We start from the raw sequence: 19,817 nt of genomic DNA, 5'->3' as shown, positions 1-19,817 counted from the left end.
GGGTGTTTGGGATATAACCGGCACGAATATTTTCTCAACACTGCGGCATGTGAGAAAGTAGAGAATACAGGGCGGGTGCGGCACGCCGCACCCGCCCAAAAATGGACAATTTGCCACCATTTTTGTCAAAGTAGGGGCCTACACCTGTAGGCCTACAACCAAAATATGACATCCGCCCAAAAATGAGGTTTTTTGTAGAATAACTCTCAAACGATATGCCGTAGGCCTAGATAGGGCCTATATAACAACTAAACATAGGCCTAATTAAACTATACATTTTTGATAACCTTTAGGGAGTGTTCATAAATACTCTGGTGGGGGGGGCTGGAAAATATGTAGGGGGGGCATAAAATTTTAGGAGTTCTGAATAGGGGGTTAAAAAGTTTTGGGTGTATGAACAGGGGGTTAAAAGTTTTTCGGCATGTAGAGGGGGTGTAAAAAATTTCTCGCGCTGCGCGCGCAAATGTTCCCATATTAATCCAGAACAAAAGTACATTTGATCCAGTGTTAAAAATTGTCGTCTATTCTTTCTGGTCAGCTCTTTAAATCACTAAAAGCTGCAATATCTTTGCTCTTCTTTAGTGTTGACAATTTTTACAATAATGTTTCATGTAGGGTACCTGCAGGTAATATGGGACCATTAAGGACGTTTAGCTTATGTGCATAAAAACTATAGAAGATATGCCCAAAAGAGATTGTTATGATGAACAACCTGTCCTTTAAGATTAATAAAACAGGCAATGTTATCTTGTTTTTATGTTTGTTTGGACGCTATGACGTCAAAATGACGTCATCGTCAAGTGTCCCATATTACCTGCATGTGCAGGTAATATGGGACACTGTGTTATCTCTATGGTGAAAATCAAAATGTTCAGAAAATCACTCTTTTGTTCTAAAAACATTTTTGTTACATGATTTTGAATGTTAAATGCAAATTTCAACAAGAAAATTCAATTTTCTAAATAGTTTTGCTTTTCGCATTGACAATGCACACAATTTCCAATGTGTCCCATATTACCTGCACCCATTCAGTTGAAAATCAGATAAAATAATCATTTATAAAAGGAAAGTGCCACTTTTCAGTGGAATTTTACCTGCTGATAAGCTTAACCCATCACCTAAAGATCATAAAAGTGACAAATGCACCCTCAGTACCAGAGTATTTGGATACACAATCATAAAATGTGGCGTCATTGATTTTATATCAGGCCAAAAAAACGACGTAAATTTTTGGGCAATTTCACTCTTTTGGCATTGATTTCCAAGAGTTTGATACACAGACTCCAAAACTGCATTTCTAGAAGCACAATTGATGTCTCTAAACACTTAACAAATCAACTTAAAGTGTGTACCTTCTCTAAGCTACTTTTTGTTCAAATGAAAACAGGTGTCCCATATTACCTGCTGTCCCATATTACCTGCAGCTACCCTAGTACAGATTATTCATTTATTATCACTAATATATACAACTAAATCATGTATTTTTTTTCCATGGGGGGGACATCCCCTAAAAATCCTTAAAGAAGAAAAAATAAAGCAATAATAATAATTGCCATGTGCAACTTTTTTTACCACATCGAAAAGCACCATGTTTTGGGCCCAAATAGGGTAAAATTGCAACATTTTGCGCTATGCGAACTGGCCCATCAATTTAAGAGCAAAACACACCATTTCGGCAGTAGTGTAGACGGGGCGGAAGGGCCCCTGACAAAAAATGAAAGAGAAAAGTGCCCTCTGACAAAAAAAAGGAGATATTAGCATGGACAAATGAAAATTATACGATGCAACAAACAATGCAATGCTATAGGGCCTAGACAATATTCCATATAAATTCAACCCGATCATGGGCCAAAATAGTGTAAAATACAAAATGTTTGCACGCTGTGTGCCCACATTGTCACACATTTTCATCCCATCATGGGCGAAATACACAATTTTTGCACGTGTATTGTCCCAATAAAGCCTTTTTGAAGCTCAAATACATGTACAGTCTCTCTAAAAAACAAAACCGGTATATGTATTTGCAACTGCAATTTATTTTCTCGTCTGTGTCCCGAAATTTTATTCACCCCCCCCCGACCAAGAAAACTTGATACGCCCCTGTATTTTGGGCTAAAATACATAGGCATAGTAAACATAGGCCTATAGGCGTAGATCCCGGGGGATGGCACATTCAACCATAGGCCCCCTATGTGTGTTTCTGACCAAATTAAGCTCATATTTGGCCATTTTAGCCCCCAAAGTACAAATTTTTGCACGCTTCGCGCCTATGTTATCCACTTTTACATCAAATTTTATTCGTTTAGCTTCCACATTTCCACATCAATGACATGCGTACAATTTTATTGCACTTGAATACAAATTTTAATACCATTAATGCCATTTGAATGGTAGTAGAATGGTACATTATGATGGGGGGGGGTCAAAATAGTTTTGAACCTATATGAGGGGGGGATCAAAAAGTTTTAGGTCCATTAAGAGGGGGGGGTCAAAAACGTTTTGGGTTCGCGAAGAGGGGGGGTTAAAAAAATTTTCGACATGAAAAAAAAAAAATTCCAGCCCCCCCCCCACCAAAGTATTTATGAACACTCCCTTAGTGTGGTCAGACGAATAATAATTTGGTAGGCCCTATATGCCTATATTAGGGAGCGATCGTTATTTATGGCAGGGGGGGAATGGGTACCGGTAAATTTAGGGGGGAACACGAAATTTTTTTGTGGTCTTGAGGGGGGGAACCTGAAATTTTAGTTGAACCAGGAGGGGGATTGTTAAATTTTAAATGGAGAAAATTGGGAAAACAAGGGGAACGCGAAAATTTTGAGCGGACGCGAGGGGAGAATGCGAATTTTTTTGTCGATATTTTGCCAAAACACCCATTCCCCCTGCCGTAAATAACGATCGGTCCCTTAGGCCTAGGCCTATGTCTGAGCATGTTCACATTTTTACCCCTGTGTGACCTTTCATGACCTCTAGGGGTGACTAGGGGTCAAAATGCCTCCACATCTTAAAATAAACTGCTTTTATCACAAAGTGTACAATTTTTCAGCTTCTAAGGAGCTAAAACAGTCAATCAATTTTAAAAACTTTTTGATATGAGGTCATGACCTTGTATTGCCAGCCTGTAGGCCGTCACCAAACTTGTCAAAACAAAGCGGTCCAGGGTGAGTTGGTAGAATACAAATTACTGTTTTACTCATGTGCTTCTCGAATTCTGTTATAAAACATAATTAAGTCAAAATGTAGACATTTTTATTTCGCTGAGGAGGGAGTAGTGACTACGGAGAGCTAAATTCGATTTCCATAAAATAATTTTAAGCTTACCAATGCAAATGGCAATCAATGCATGCTGCATGCATTGGCAATCAGCAATGGCAATGAATTCGAATTTAGTGCCATGTCCACGATGATTCTAAGCTTTAAATATAATACCAGTGGTATTTTCTTGGTCAGGGTTGTTCCCAGTGGGGTCACTCAACTTGCAATACTGACCGCACGATCGTTACCGGTACCAAAATAGGTAGAATCATAAAATTTTGAAGTTTAAAATATCTCCTTCAAAATTAAATTAAATGAAAGATGACAATTTTCTTTAAAAATGATGGTTCAACCATGTCTGCAGGTTAAATAATTACGGTTATGACCAAAAGTATGTCGCCTTTTCATTGCCCAAATTTGCATTGGCAATTGCAATTTTTTGGATCACAAAAAGTTTGTTCACCTCTAATCATGGCTTGCCATTTAGCATGATTCGACATTTTCCCATTGAAACCTGTGCTAAATTTTAAACCATTTTAGCTAAAATCCGCTTTACTTTCATGATGTCCAGTTGCTTGTGTGTGGTTTAATAGGCATCTGGGAATACACCCTACATAAAGAGATTTTACAACATTGGATTTCTAAAGAATAAAAATGAATTTTGAATTTGCCCCATACGCTTACACAGTAAAGTACACTGCCCATTTCTGCTCACATGGCATGCCATGAAGATAAATTTTAGTATGCTATAAAGGGCACCCTCTATAGTCAAAGATGTGAATCTATCTAACCAAAATCAAGTAAAAAGGCGTCATTTTTAGGGCATGCCCGCGGACAAAATTGTCCGTGAAATTGGAAAAATAGGGGTGTTTTATTGCACAAATGTCTGCGAAATTGAAAAAGGGTTCTTATTATTTTCTCCAGATCCTGTGGCCAGATACAAAAATCACAGGAATAAATTTGGTTTCCTACTTTGTACTCATTCCGTGATCAATATTGTTCTTGGTTCTGATTTATATGCAAGGGGTACTACTTGAATTCTGTGATGCCCTTGTTAATTACTGAAAAAAACATTCATAGGCCTAAAAAATCCTTCCTTGAAATGTTGAAATAGGGTCAAAATTGCAAATGTGTCCTCGGAATCTAAAAAATAGGGGTGTTTCAGAGTACCATTTTGTCCTTGTTTTGGAGTAAAAAGGGGTAAAATCTCATGATTTGTCCTTGAAATCGACTGCAAAAGGGGGTAATTTGTACTTGTGGTAACGGTCCTATGCGTCCCCCCTGCCAGGGAGTGACCCCACCGGGGGGTTGTTACATCTATAAGCCCTTTCGCAATTACAACTGTGCATGTGCAGAAACAAAAGTCGCCAAATAAATTTGGATATAAATATGAGGTCGAGGAGGCTACTGTACATTTCCAATGCGGTGAACTGTGCCATTTGCATAAAATCATCTTGTACTGGAATTTTGCTGATTATTTTGTCTTTATTTCTTCATGATACATTGTATTTGATTATTAAAATATATTGATATCATGAAGAAATAAAGACAAAATAATTGGCAAAATTCCAGTACAAGATGTTTTTATGCAAATGGCACAGTTCACCGCATTGGAAATGTACAGTAGCCTCCTCGTATTTATTCCCAATTTTTTCCCATAATGCATTGCAAGTATGCCGAAATCTGCAATTGCGAACCGGCTTATTGCACTTGCCCACTTCCCAGGCCACGTCTGTCAAAGGGGTCACCCTCACGAAATCCCTAAATTGGTTTGTAGGGCCTTTCAATTGAAGTCAATTTTCTCAGTCAGGGTACAGAAAAATACCAATTTGGCTTTTCTTTGGTTATTTAATTATATATAAAGTTTCCCTGATCATAAGAAATGGAACTTTGGGAATTTTTTCATCAAGAAGTATTTATATTTTATGGCATCTTTTATGATTTCCCCCATTGAGTGCAACGTTATAAGTCTTCCCTTCGTACCCCGGGCGTGTTGCATTTTTCCAAAAGGGGGGGGGGGCATATATTAAATGTGAATTGTCAGTGAAAAAGAATTTAAAATCGGGTTAAATTTCCCGATACTATACCAGCTGGTGGCACTCACCGAAATTGAGTGGAAAATTATATTTTCGTGGTAAATTTACACCCGTAAGTGCATCATCAAGCAAGAATCTGGTGAAATTCTACCATAATTAGGCAATGGAATGGATGAAAGTGTGAGTCATAGGTTTTATCCATGCAATTTAGCGCTCGTCCCTGGCAAGACTGACATGACTGATGCAAGTTTTAAGCTTTCTCACACGATATAGCATGGAAATGTTTGCATTTTTGTCAATTTTTCACAGAAAAATGGGAGGGGGCGTTTATTAGAGCGGGAGCGTTTATTACATGCAATACGGTAGGTCTATAAGTGTACATCGTTTTCTTTTAATAAAACAGTAACAGAGCAAATATACTTACTGTATAACCCATCAGCAGCAATGGACAAAGCTACCAAATTATTCTGTGAGCTGAATGTAAAGACTCCATCTGTCGTCCGTTCTCATCTGGGCAAGACTCAAGAGGATTGCTACTCTGTATCAACAGTGTGGAGCCAAAGTGACCTGGAACGGGGTGAAAGTGTTAAATTCAACACTACACATGTAGTGTTTGCTGATACCCAGAAGGCAGCAATAGTGGGCACTTCTACAGAGTTATCAAGTGAGGAGTAAGTCAATCAACTGATTTTCAGTCAACCTTGTTTTAAAAGCAATATTTTTTTGATTTTTTTTTTAAATAAGAGGTTCCTGTTTTTGTTTATCTCAACAGTTCATACCTATAGTTAGGCTGTATCCTTCATCGGCCTCATAGTAGTCTATTTAATTTATTGCCAAAATTTTTTTAGCCAGACAATATTTTTAACCATACAACATTAAATAACGTACCTTTTTGGGAAAAGAAAATTTAAACCTAGCATTTAAGTACATTTCTTTGCAGAGCACAGTACAAACATGTTTAATAGTGACTCCATATAGTGTAGGCCTAATTATGGCTGCATGTCAGTTGTTAGTCTTAAGGTGGTATTGGATGCATTTTCTATGGAAATGCTTTGAGCATAAACAGATTAATTGAGTAGGGTAAAGTACACTGATCAATTATACCTTTTGTTTGGTGCAAATCGGACATACGGTTTCCATAATACATCAATTTATATGTTCGTTGTATCCTATTGTTTTTGTCAATAATCAATATAGTTAATGAGCTAAAAGGACTGCAAAGGCTCATTAATATGCAATTTTTGCCAATATTTTGCTAAAAATCAATGCATAAATGTTCAGGGTACTTTTATTTTGCATACTTTTGCCCTGTAACTTGGTCAAAGTGTTTCTAATATGTTCTAATGTATTATATAACTAGTGAAGCCGCCCTCTAATTTGCATATTTGCATAATTAATGAGATAATTTGCATAAATGCTAATTAATTATGCAAATATGCAAATTAGGGGGCGGCTTCATTATATAATACATTAGAACACATTAGGAACACTTTGACCAAGTTTCAAGGCAAAAGTATGCAAAATAAAAGTACCCTGAATATTTATGCATGGCTTTTAGCAAAATATTGGCACAAATTATATGTTAATGAGCTTCTCCAGTCATTTTAGCTCATTAACTATATTGATTATTGATAAAAACAATAAGATATAAAGAAAATATCAATTGATATATTTTGAAAAGGTCCGTATGTCCGATCTGCTTCAAACAAAAGGCATATGTGCTTTGCTCTACTCAACTATTCTGTTTAAAACATGTTTAGAGCACTTTCATAATGCCTCCAATACCACCTTAATACAAGATGTGTCCCTGGAAGCTACATTTATTCTTAAAGTTTAGTTGCAAGAATAAGATGCCAATCCCAATGCAGTGTATTTTCTTGGTTTTCTTTGTTAGGTTACTGTGCAGTTTGAGTCCTTCAAGAAAACAAAAGGCCATTGTACAACAAGTGAAGAATAAGAAAGGAGATGAGAAACAATACCTTGAGGTAGGTGATATTCTATACCAAGCATCATACAGTCACTGGAATTTTTTTGCAATTTTTATGTCACTTGTTTTACTGCTACTATGATATGGCATAATAATAATGGATGTATTGTTCATCAAAAATCTGACAATTGTACATTCCTTTTTGATGTTCTTTAATATGGGTCGCAAACTTCCGTCCGGTTGCACCAACCAACATAAGGGAGGACAGTTTTTATGGTCTACTGAGCTCAGCAATGCTTTGCTGTCTTCGATAGCGCATTGTATCGGAGAGGTACCTGGCTTTTATCAAAGCCCAAACCCATAAAAGCCTGTAGCAAACTCTGCCAGGCTCCGCTCAATTGTACACTACGCTCTGATACCACGTGTTGACCAAAATATCGATCGAATCAATTTTACGACCATGCCTGAATTAACAACCCCTTGAAACCTAATTATACCACTTTATGTAAACATAAACTTACCCACATTATTGACTTTCTATTGACCGCAGACATGACCCCAGACATGCTTATTTAATGACCACTTGAGTAGTTGTTGAGTGGGTCTTTATGTACTTACTGAACACAAAGGAAATTGATTTTGGTTTTACCATCGACTGTGTTTATAATCCTGCTGCTCTGCTGAACGCTCTGATAGATATCAGCAAACTCGTATACTGTTTGCTTGTTCCTATCGAACGCTCTAGCGTACATGAACCATTATCGAAGACAGCAAAGCATTGCTGAGCTAAGTAGACCATAAAAACTGTCCTCCCTAAGTAGGGTTACAATTAGAACAAGGTATCTCATAGATGCAATCTGTGCCATTAATGGGGTCAACCTTGTCCTTAGGGTGGACCAGGAGTTTGTGGAAACTGGTGTTTGGCTTCATGGCTGTGGCTATGCCATGCTTTCAGACTATCCTATTGGTTTTTTTATGGAATAACCTTACCCCTCTTCCAAAAGTGGGATTATCTATAATTTTTGGTTCTGACTGGGGTGGGGATAAGGTGGGAGGGGGTTAAATCCAAAGAAGGATGTTGTCTTCCCTTGCCCTTTCGCCCCTGTTTCCACTACTCCCTTTATTACAGACAAATATGCTTTGGACTCAGCTTTGAATTGTTGAAGGAAGTATAAAATATTTTCTTTTATTAAATGTGACTCCTCGCCACAACTGAGCCCGGATGTCGCCAGTGCCACTATTGAGATATGCTCCATCGAACTTAACAATAAACAATAGGAAAGAAAGGATTTATTGACTGTTTTATTGATTTTTCACTACTTAAATGTCAAGTACTATAGACATGATATACATCATTTTAAAGCTAATTTCAAGCAGAATATTTTGGTTGAATATCTCAAAAATGATGATTGGCGACATCCGGGCTCAGTTGTGGCGAGGAGTCACAAATGTGTTTGTTGTACAGATATGGGGTCCTAATGGCAAGGAGCAAAGTATAGACCTGGAAGCTTTAGATAAACATGGAAAAGTTTACAATGATGGTAAGGAAAAATTGATATTACATTATGAGAAATAAGACATCACCACAAAGTATCATGTATAACAAATACATTTCAACAAACACAGCAGCAGTTGCTTGTGCTTTAGATAACCCAGATTTGGGGTTTGGACAAGCCACAGGTTGCTATTTCTTGTTTCCCAGAAAATGGCAAGAGGCGGGACTCATAACATCGTGGATTGATACAGAATGGCGTACAGACAGCTAGGCGCAGCACCTACGCGAACTGCGCTTTGCATTTTGCGTGAATGATGCGTGTGCGTTTGTGAATTTACGTGTTCGTAAGTCGGAACTTTATTGACTTGCGCAGTAACAAAAAACAAATAATTCCCGCCTATTAAGAGCTGATCATAGTATAGGTTTAAATTTCACCTTGAGCACATGGATAGTTTTACAATTAGGGTCTGATTCCCCCTTGTCACATGTAATTAACAACAGGGTAACAATGATGTTTGTTTTTCAGATGTTTTCAGTTGTTTAGAATGGTCATCATCCGAGACCCAGCTAGTGTATATTGCTGAGAAGAAACAGCCAAAGAAGGTGTCTTACTTTGATCCCAAGAAGACTAAAGATGGGAATGAAGTGGTCAAGGTATTTATTAGAATATTTCAGTTGTTTAGAATAGTCTTCATGTGAAACCCAGCTAGTGTATGTTGCTGAGAGGAAACAGCCGAAGAAGGTGTCATACTTTGATCCCAAAAAGATTAAAGATGGGAATGAAGTGTTTGAGGTATACATACATTAAACATACATTTAAAAACATACATTTAGAAAGTTAGTGGTTTGATGCAGTTCCAGTCTTAACGTCAAGCGTCTATCTATTATTAGAGAAAACATATTACTTTTTTAAGGTGATGTTTACTAGATTTGATGAATGTGTTGAGTCAAAACACTAAACATGTGAAAAGCTCAAATGCAAAACACAATATACGCCATTTTAAAACTTTTTGCATTAAGGCCAGAAACATCTGCCTACAGAATAGTATCTATCTGTTCAATGTTGCATTGCAGGGGGCAGAGCATGAATTCCTGGAAGACTGGGGTGAGACTCTGGTATCACGACATCATCCTGTCATTTGTACACTAACCCATTTATTGTTCAATGTTGCATTGTAGGGGGCAGAGCATGAATTCATGGAAGACTGGGGTGAGACTCTGGTATCTCGTCATCATCCTGTCATTTGCACACTAACCCTTAATTTCAATGTTGCATTGCAGGGGGCTGAGCATGAATTCCTGGAAGACTGGGGTGAGACTCTGGTATCACGACATCATCCTGTCATTTGTACACTAACCCATTCATTGTTCAATGTTGCATTGCAGGGGCTGAGCATGTATTCCTGGAAGACTGGGGTGAGACTCTGGTATCACGACATCATCCTGTCATTTGTACACTAACCCTTAATTTCAATGTTGCATTGCAGGGGGCTGAGCATGTATTCCTGGAAGACTGGGGTGAGACTCTGGTATCACGGCATCATCCTGTCATTTGTACACTAACCCTTAATTTCAATGTTGCATTGCAGGGGCTGAGCATGTATTCCTGGAAGACTGGGGTGAGACTCTGGTATCACGACATCATCCTGTCATTTGTACACTAACCCATTCATTGTTCAATGTTGCATTGCAGGGGGCTGAGCATGAATTCCTGGAAGACTGGGGTGAGACTCTGGTATCAAGACATCATCCTGTCATTTGTACACTAACCCTTAATTTCAATGTTGAATTGCAGGGGCTGAGCATGAATTCCTGGAAGACTGGGGTGAGACTCTGGTATCAAGACATCATCCTGTCATTTGTACACTAACCCATTCTTAAACACTTGAGAATGTTCTTGCAATCTTATTGGTTCTTACCCGTGTGATATGACACGATATCACACACCTTAGCGCGTGCGTGTCAACGCGATACTTGTACGCGCTATTTGAACCAATCGGAATGTGCATAGCAACAATAGGACTGATCGATTGTAAGCCCTAGGTAATTCCTTGTAAAATGTAGGATTTAATTTGATTAAAATTTGGTATACTTATGATTAGTATATTTATTTTCATTGAAATGTTTAAGAATGAGAATAAAGGTATTGTTTTTAGCTGCTGTCGTGCATCTATCGTCTCATATAACACGCGACATCATTATTTTTGGCGTAAAACAACTCGGCTACGCCTCGTTGTTTTACTTAAAATAATGATGTCGCCTGTGTTATATGAGACGATAGATGCACTCCAGCGGCTAAAAAGAATACCTTTATTCTCTAAATGTTGCATTGCAGGGGGCTGAGCATGAATTCCTGGAAGACTGGGGTGAGACTCTGGTATCTCGTCATCATCCTGTCATTTGTACACTAACCCTTAATTTCAATGTTGCATTGCAGGGGGCTGAGCATGAATTCCTGGAAGACTGGGGTGAGACTCTGGTATCAAGACATCATCCTGTCATTTGTACACTAACCCATTCATTGTTCAATGTTGCATTGCAGGGGGCAGAGCATGAATTCCTGGAAGACTGGGGTGAGACTCTGGTATCACGGCATCATCCTGTCATTTGTACACTAACCTATTCATTGTTCAATGTTGCATTGCAGGGGGCTGAGCATGAATACTTGGAAGACTGGGGTGAGACTCTGGTATCACGACATCATCCTGTCATTTGTACACTAACCCTTAATTTCAATGTTGAATTGCAGGGGCTGAGCATGTATTCCTGGAAGACTGGGGTGAGACTCTGGTATCACGACATCATCCTGTCATTTGTACACTAACCCATTCATTGTTCAATGTTGCATTGCAGGGGGCTGAGCATGAATTCCTGGAAGACTGGGGTGAGACTCTGGTATCACGGCATCATCCTGTCATTTGTACACTAACCCTTAATTTCAATGTTGCATTGCAGGGGGCTGAGCATGAATTCCTGGAAGACTGGGGTGAGACTCTGGTATCACGACATCATCCTGTCATTTGCATCATAGATCTTACCACAGAAACTGTCAAGATAGTAGAAGGAATAGATGAGAATATGTCTCCGGGTCAGGTAAGATGTCACTTAATCGCCAGGGGCATTGGGGAAAGCAAATTTCTTGGGAGGGGTAAAAGAGTGATTAAATAATTCTAGTATAATAAAATAGAATTCACATTGCGATATTGCATGAGCCTGTGGGCATAGCGCTGCACATGTTTGATTATGCTTTGTTAAAATGTGAAGAAAATCCTTTATTTGTGTCACAACTGAAATTTGTAGGGGTTTTTGCAATTACTTCTGAGTAAATAAAGTAAAGGCTCCATTAAGGTTATAAAATCTAAGCACTAAATCTGTTAAAGTGATTTATGCTGGTCTCTCGTTTGGTATGGTTTTCACTGCAGGCTTCTTGGGGCCCAGATGACAATGGTATAGTGTTTGTAGGTAGCTGTCATGAGCCATATAGATTGGGCATATGGATATGCTTCAACAGAAGGTATGTGATAAATCTGAAAAATAAAAAAAATCTTTGCACATCATGTCAGGTTTTTGTGAACCCAATTTGCAATCCTTTAAAAGATGTAACGGTGAGCCTAGTGAGCTTGCTTACATGTAAATGCTTCTGTACTGTTTCCAAACTTAATTATTTTAATAGGTGCCCCATAAATGTGTGCCAGAAATCACTGAACCTGCCAAAAACTCCTTCCCCTTTTGGCTTATTAGAAAAAGGCAAAAAGTCATCCACCATCATGAAACTTTTACTCTATTAGGTCATTCCAGTTGCAATCCATACACCCACTCCACAGGGAGTGTGAATTTCAAATGGGTTTACCTGAATGGGTGACTCCATTTGAAATCTACACCCCATGTGTGTGAGATTAAGGTCATGTGTTCCATAGGGGCTACAATATGAATTTCAACTGGAACAGCCCCATGGATTTCACCAAAGAAGAATGAAGAATATAATTATTGATAATTTCATTTCCTGTTGTAGGAGTGCAGTGTATTTTGCTGATTTAAAGACAAGTGATGTTAGTAAGTATAACACAATGTGTTGAACCAAGCAAAGAGAAATAATCATGAAAATTACAGTCACATGTTTGCAAGTGACAAAGTACTCTGAGAGCAGAAATTGGTATCTTGAAAATGATCTGCAAACATAAAGATATTACAAAGATATAATAGGTAATGAAATGGAGCAATCCATCTTCTTGAGTTGTTCTTTTTCACCCATTACACTAAACTGAATTTATACTCCCATCGCTGAGAGACAAGAGATTAGGTAATGAGGTAGCGCACTTTTTGTTGCTTTGGGAAAAACATACTACCTCATTGGTTAAATCAATGCTATCATGCGACAAAGGTTAATAGTAGAAATATTGAATGATAATCAACCAATCAGCTGTTTAGAATTTATATGTATGAGTGATATATAAAAGTTGATCGGCTGAATAGTGTACCAAACTTTTTACATGATATGGCTGCTCTAAGTGCTGTTGGTTTACATCTGTTGGTGTCCAATCTGTTTTCTTTCATTTGTTTAGCTTGAACGCATGTACTGTAAGCAGCCCTGACTGTTGATATCCAATCTGCATGTTTGTACACTCTGCCTAACCGATTCAGCCAGCTGACTGTTGATATCCAATCTGTTTTCTTTCATTTGTAGCTTTACTGAGTGCCTCAGACCGGCATGTACGCTCTGTAAGATTCAGCCCTGACTGTTGATATCCAATCTGTTTTCTTTCATTTGTAGCTTTACTGAGTGCCTCAGACCGGCATGTACACTCTGTAAGATTCAGCCCTGACTGTTGATATCCAATCTGTTTTCTTTCATTTGTAGCTTTACTGAGTGCCTCAGACCGGCATGTACACTCTGTAAGATTCAGCCCTGACTGTTGATATCCAATCTGTTTTCTTTCATTTGTAGCTTTACTGAGTGCCTCAGACCGGCATGTACACTCTGTAAGATTCAGCCCTGACTGTTGATATCCAATCTGTTTTCTTTCATTTGTAGCTTTACTGAGTGCCTCAGACCGGCATGTACACTCTGTAAGATTCAGCCCTGACTGTTGATTTCTCTCTGTAAGATTCAGCCCTGACTGTTGATATCCAATCTGTTTTCTTTCATTTGTAGCTTTACTGAGTGCCTCAGACCGGCATGTACACTCTGTAAGATTCAGCCCTGACTGTTGATATCCAATCTGTTTTCTTTCATTTGTAGCTTTACTGAGTGCCTCAGACCGGCATGTACACTCTGTAAGATTCAGCCCTGACTGTTGATATCCAATCTGTTTTCTTTCATTTGTAGCTTTACTGAGTGCCTCAGACCGGCATGTACACTCTGTAAGATTCAGCCCTGACTGTTGATATCCAATCTGTTTTCTTTCATTTGTAGCTTTACTGAGTGCCTCAGACCGGCATACACTCTGTAAGATTCAGCCCTGACTGTTGATATCCAATCTGTTTTCTTTCATTTGTAGCTTTACTGAGTGCCTCAGACCGGCATGTACACTCTGTAAGATTCAGCCCTGACTGTTGATATCCAATCTGTTTTCTTTCATTTGTAGCTTTACTGAGTGCCTCAGACCGGCATGTACACTCTGTAAGATTCAGCCCTGACTGTTGATATCCAATCTGTTTTCTTTCATTTGTAGCTTTACTGAGTGCCTCAGACCGGCATGTACACTCTGTAAGATTCAGCCCTGACTGTTGATATCCAATCTGTTTTCTTTCATTTGTAGCTTTACTGAGTGCCTCAGACCGGCATGTACGCTCTGTAAGATTCAGCCCTGACTGTTGATATCCAATTTGTTTTCTTTCATTTGTAGCTTTACTGAGTGCCTCAGACCGGCATGTACACTCTGTAAGATTCAGCCCTGACTGTTGATATCCAATCTGTTTTCTTTCATTTGTAGCTTTACTAAGTGCCTCTGACCGGCATGTACGCTCTGTAAGATTCAGCCCTGACTGTTGATATCCAATCTGTTTTCTTTCATTTGTAGCTTTACTAAGTGCCTCAGACCGGCATGTACACTCTGTAAGATTCAGCCCTGACTGTTGATATCCAATCTGTTTTCTTTCATTTGTAGCTTTACTGAGTGCCTCAGACCGGCATACACTCTGTAAGATTCAGCCCTGACTGTTGATATCCAATCTGTTTTCTTTCATTTGTAGCTTTACTGAGTGCCTCAGACCGGCATGTACACTCTGTAAGATTCAGCCCTGACTGTTGATATCCAATCTGTTTTCTTTCATTTGTAGCTTTACTGAGTGCCTCAGACCGGCATGTACACTCTGTAAGATTCAGCCCTGACTGTTGATATCCAATCTGTTTTCTTTCATTTGTAGCTTTACTGAGTGCCTCAGACCGGCATGTACACTCTGTAAGATTCAGCCCTGACTGTTGATATCCAATCTGTTTTCTTTCATTTGTAGCTTTACTGAGTGCCTCTGACCGGCATGTACACTCTGTAAGATTCAGCCCTGACTGTTGATATCCAATCTGTTTTCTTTCATTTGTAGCTTTACTGAGTGCCTCAGACCGGCATGTACACTCTGTAAGATTCAGCCCTGACTGTTGATATCCAATCTGTTTTCTTTCATTTGTAGCTTTACTGAGCGCCTCTGAACGGCATGTACGCTCTGTAAGATTCAGCCCTGACAGATCAAAGTTTGTGTACCTATGTAATGATGCAGGTGGACCTCACTGGCACTGTAGCCAACTTGTGGTGGTGAGTATACATACAAACATGTAACCCAGCCCCACTCTCCACCTACTTTTCTCCTAACCCCAGTGGAATTTTAGGCTGGAAATAATGTTTCATTTATGCGGTATGGACAAAACATGTAACTTTGTTGGTTTTCACCCCAGAATTGTTTCTAGAATGCAAATGTTGGAGTAATTAACTCAAAACATGGGATAAATGTTTGTTTTGTTTGGGTGATAGACCCCAATATGAGGTAGAAAATACAATGTGTTACAATATCAGCTTACTCAACTCTAATGCAATGATATGAACATTTTATAATAATATAATTTCACTTGCCATGACAATTTCATATATGTTTATGAACACCATTAAAATGGGTACGTACAATGTCAGGTTTTGAAATATAATAAAGAGTACTGTATATTGAGTAAATATATAAATAATGTAAATAATAATACTAAATTATGGAAAACAATAAAGAAACTAATTCCAAGAAATAATGCAAGTGTCAGATCTATTCAAACAGATGATGGGTTTACAACATGTAATAAAGATATTGCTAATGAATTCAACTCATTCTTTACATCAATTGGAATTACTCTGGCTCAAAAATTTGACAATGTAAATAATAGTGATGATGATTCATGTAAAAAATGTTACTAATGATGAATGTAATGATGATGATGTATCTAGTAATTTTAATTTTGGTTTTATTACTCCTTCTTTTGTATTTGACGAAATTTGTAATTTTTCAAATAAGAAGTCCTCTGGTCTTGATAATTTCAATGTGAAACTCTTGAAACTTTCTGCACCAATTATTTGTGACTCTCTTGCCTATATATGTAATCTTTCATTGTACACTTCTATATTTCCTTCTGATTGGAAACTTGCAAAAGTCACACCTATTTATAAAGATGGTGACAAATCAGATGTAAGTAACTATAGACCTATCTCTGTATTATGTATAATTTCTAAGATTCTGGAACGTGCTGTCCATGACCAATTGTATTCTTATTATCTAAACAAGGTATTCTTCACCCATCTCAATCTGGTTTTAGGAGTAACCACTCAACCACTACAACCCTTCTTGATACCTCTGACTACATTCTTAAAAACATGAATGATAGAAAATTAACTGGTGCAATTTTCCTAGATCTCAAGAAGGCTTTTGATACCATCAACCATAGTCTTTTAATTAACAAATTAAAGCAATGTGGTATTTCTGGCTCATGTCTAAAATGGTTTATTTCTTATCTCAGTAATAGGTCTCAAGCTGTTAACATTTCCTCTATTATGTCTGACTTTAAAGATGTGAATATTGGTATTCCGCAAGGTACAATCTTGGGGCCTTTATTATTTATCATTTTTGTAAATTCACTTCCAAACTCTGTAAACTGTAAAACTATAATGTATGCAGATGACACAAGTCTTATTTGTAGTTCTAATGATACAGCAACTCTTCAAGCAGAATTAAATGAAAATTTGTCAAATGTTGCATCTTGGTTGAATGAAAATAATCTCACCTTGAATATCAAGAAAACAAAACTCATGATTTTTGGTACTAGTTATATGCTGAATACATTTGATGACATTGATGTTTCATACAATGGTAATAATATTGAAAGAGTTGATAAATTTAAGTATATCTTGGTGTTGTATTTGATCAATTATTATCTTGGCATGAACATGTAAACCATCTCTCTTCTAATATCTCAAAACGTATTGGCATTATTCGTAGACTCAAATATTATCTCCCAAATGATACCCTTAAAATGCTTGCCAATGCCCTTGTCATGCCACACTTTGACTATTGTAGTCCTGTTTGGACAAATTGCATAAACTCTCTTTCAACTTCACTTCAAGTACATCATAATAGACTTGCTCGTATTCTTTTATCAGCGGATATAAGAACACCTATTAAAGACATGATGGATTCTCTTAACTGGGATAAACTTCATACAAGATGGGAGAAACAACTTTTGATTATTGTGTTCAAGTGTCTTACCCATAATGCACCATCATATTTATTTTCTCAATTTTCTTATATGCAATCTCTTCATACCCATGGTACTAGAAGCCAAACTTTCAATTCTCTTGTCATTCCAAAATGGAACATAAATCCTGGTAAGAGAACTTTTCACTACAGATCATGTTATGCTTGGAATAGACTCCCCCAAGACATCCGTGGAAACTTTGATTCTATGACCGTTCATACTTTTAAAAACTGTATTTCAAAATTGTGATTTGACTTAATTATTTGATTTATTGAATTCCACAAATTTATATAATTTTTGTTTTTGTCTTTTACTCACTATTTGATTGTAAAACTTGTACAATGTTATCTATTCTGTATAATGTAATTATTACTTGACCTGATGTACAATGTAAATACTGTATTTAAGTAACTTTTGCTTCCATGCATTGCTTTTAATTGTTATCAACTTCTTTTATTATATTGTGTGCTGTAAATTGTCACTCAGGGCCCCTTGGAGATCAGTACCAGTTACTGAAGGGGCTACCCTGGTTAAAGAAAGAATAAATAAATAAATAAATAAATATGTATTTTTATTTTTACCATATTCCAGTATGACTGGGCAAGGATAGAGAATACAGTAGTTGTTGATACCATCATGCTTCCCGATGGTAAGTTAGAGATTTAGGATAAATACACTATCAGTTTTATAATGCTGTATCATGATTATATTGTGCTATTTATGTAAGACGGTCTGCTAGACTAAATAAAATGATAATTAAAGCTATGTTAACTTCTGAAATATCTTAAGTTGATTTTCCTTCTTTTCTTTTGAATGCTTTTGCCATTATAAGGGTTGCAAATAATGATAATTAGGCAATTATAACTGTGCACTATCTGTTTTGAAGTCATTGTGTGAAATCGGAGGGGTTTGTTTTGAGCCATTAAGGTATTTTTCTGAGGGACCGAGAAAAAATAGTGAGGTCCAACACAAAACAGATGATGCAAAGTTATTTATTATTGTCATATTACCATATCATTTTACAAATTTGTGTCATGAAAATAACATAATTTTATTATTGTTTTGTTTAAAAGACTATTTAAAATATGTCCTCCGTTCACTGTTGTAATCCGCCTTTAATTATATGTGATGCACAAATATGTGGGCTTACTGTGATTATGCGTGCTTGTTTACGTTTGAGTTATATATGTGTGAGATTCAGTGGCGTAGCCAGGGGTGCAAAGGGGCAGCTGCCCCTGTGAGAAGTCTCCCCTCTTGCCCCCTGTGGGATGCTGGCCGCCTGATATTTAAGAATTTAGGCCTTTTTGCCCCCCTTAAAGTTGCCTTGCCCCACCTTGTCCCCCTCTTAAAAGGTGCTGGCTACACCATTGGTGAGAATGGAACAATTACACACTTTGTGGTCCATTATGTACCTACTTTTGCATCCACATGTATACAAAAAAAGGATAGGCTCACACGCATCGCATATTTTCATGAGGTTATGAATAGTGAATTAATGAGTCTACAGCATTATTGTCTTTATCATTAGTTTGCCTAAATTGGCTCAAAATATAAAATCATTTATAAATAATTGTTTATAGGAGGTATTTGAAATGTTATTTCACAGGCCCAGACCAGTTTCCAGGAATATACTGTAGATCATTGCCAAAGGTGTGTTGGGCGGATGACAATGAACGCATCTTTCTTCCAACTGCTTGGAGAAGCAAAGAAGTGAGTTTGTTTTATTTCTATGTTATTTTGAATCTCTTAAAGTTTTCTTATTATATTGTTCATTTATGTTGTTGATGTGTTTGTATTGGGCAATTCCAGTTGAAGTCCAACAGGGAGTGGGAATTTCCTTTATGGTGATTCCATTTGAAAATTACTCACCCTGTGTGGGAGATTTATGTTATGTCTTCCATATTGGGGGTGTGTATATATGGGGTGTACATGACCTTAATCTCCCACACAGAGGTTGCAGGTTCGGGCAACCCCATTTGAAATTCACACTCCCTGTATAGAGGATTAAGGTTGTGTCTTCCATAGGGGGGTGTATGGATTTCATCTGAAATAGCCCAGTGTCTTGCGGCACTACTAGGGTGCCAATCTTGAAGATGCCGCTTATCTTTTGATTCCAGGCCTTTGCTGATAAGCGCTGCATGGAGGTATATTATTTTGGTCCCTTTTAAACAATCCAATATTGCAGATTTACCAAGTAGCATTATGCAGAGGGTATTTGGAATCAACTCTCTATAATATTCCTAGCTTTTAGATTCCGACAATTTCCTCATTTCTACTCATAACCATTTTTACTAAAGTTTGTTTGGCTCATATAAAGCAGAAATTATTCAGCTTTTGTAACTGCGCACATCAATAAAGTCACAACTCACGCTCGCGTAAATT

General features: G+C 37.6%; 1 protein-coding gene and 1 long non-coding RNA gene across 3 annotated transcripts in view; one reads left to right on the top strand and one right to left on the bottom strand.

The window, feature by feature from the left end:
• The window catches only part of LOC140148067 (uncharacterized), a 467,679-nt gene that overhangs the window by 388,870 nt on the left and 58,992 nt on the right, over nucleotides 1-19,817 (bottom strand). The gene's annotated exons all lie outside the window — the stretch shown is intronic.
• LOC140148057 (acylamino-acid-releasing enzyme-like) overlaps nucleotides 3,100-19,817 on the top strand; it is a 60,326-nt gene continuing 43,608 nt past the window's right edge. The window contains exons 1-11 of one of the 2 annotated variants that reach the window (XM_072169905.1): nucleotides 3,100-3,161; nucleotides 5,695-5,962; nucleotides 7,186-7,276; nucleotides 8,684-8,759; nucleotides 9,240-9,367; nucleotides 11,669-11,806; nucleotides 12,136-12,227; nucleotides 12,726-12,766; nucleotides 15,341-15,462; nucleotides 18,027-18,084; nucleotides 19,042-19,145. In XM_072169905.1, coding sequence (XP_072026006.1) covers nucleotides 3,101-3,161; nucleotides 5,695-5,962; nucleotides 7,186-7,276; nucleotides 8,684-8,759; nucleotides 9,240-9,367; nucleotides 11,669-11,806; nucleotides 12,136-12,227; nucleotides 12,726-12,766; nucleotides 15,341-15,462; nucleotides 18,027-18,084; nucleotides 19,042-19,145 — 1,179 coding nt within the window. In that variant the 5' untranslated portion in view covers nucleotide 3,100. The remainder of the gene's footprint in view (nucleotides 3,162-5,694; nucleotides 5,963-7,185; nucleotides 7,277-8,683; nucleotides 8,760-9,239; nucleotides 9,368-11,668; nucleotides 11,807-12,135; nucleotides 12,228-12,725; nucleotides 12,767-15,340; nucleotides 15,463-18,026; nucleotides 18,085-19,041; nucleotides 19,146-19,817) is intronic. The other variant, XM_072169906.1, reaches the window with a different exon arrangement.

Source organism: Amphiura filiformis, chromosome 3 (genome assembly GCF_039555335.1).
Source record: "Amphiura filiformis chromosome 3, Afil_fr2py, whole genome shotgun sequence".
Classification (NCBI taxonomy): domain Eukaryota; kingdom Metazoa; phylum Echinodermata; class Ophiuroidea; order Amphilepidida; family Amphiuridae; genus Amphiura; species Amphiura filiformis.
The sequence above is the reverse complement of the archived record's forward strand: the minus strand, read 5'-3'. Positions and strand labels throughout refer to the sequence as shown.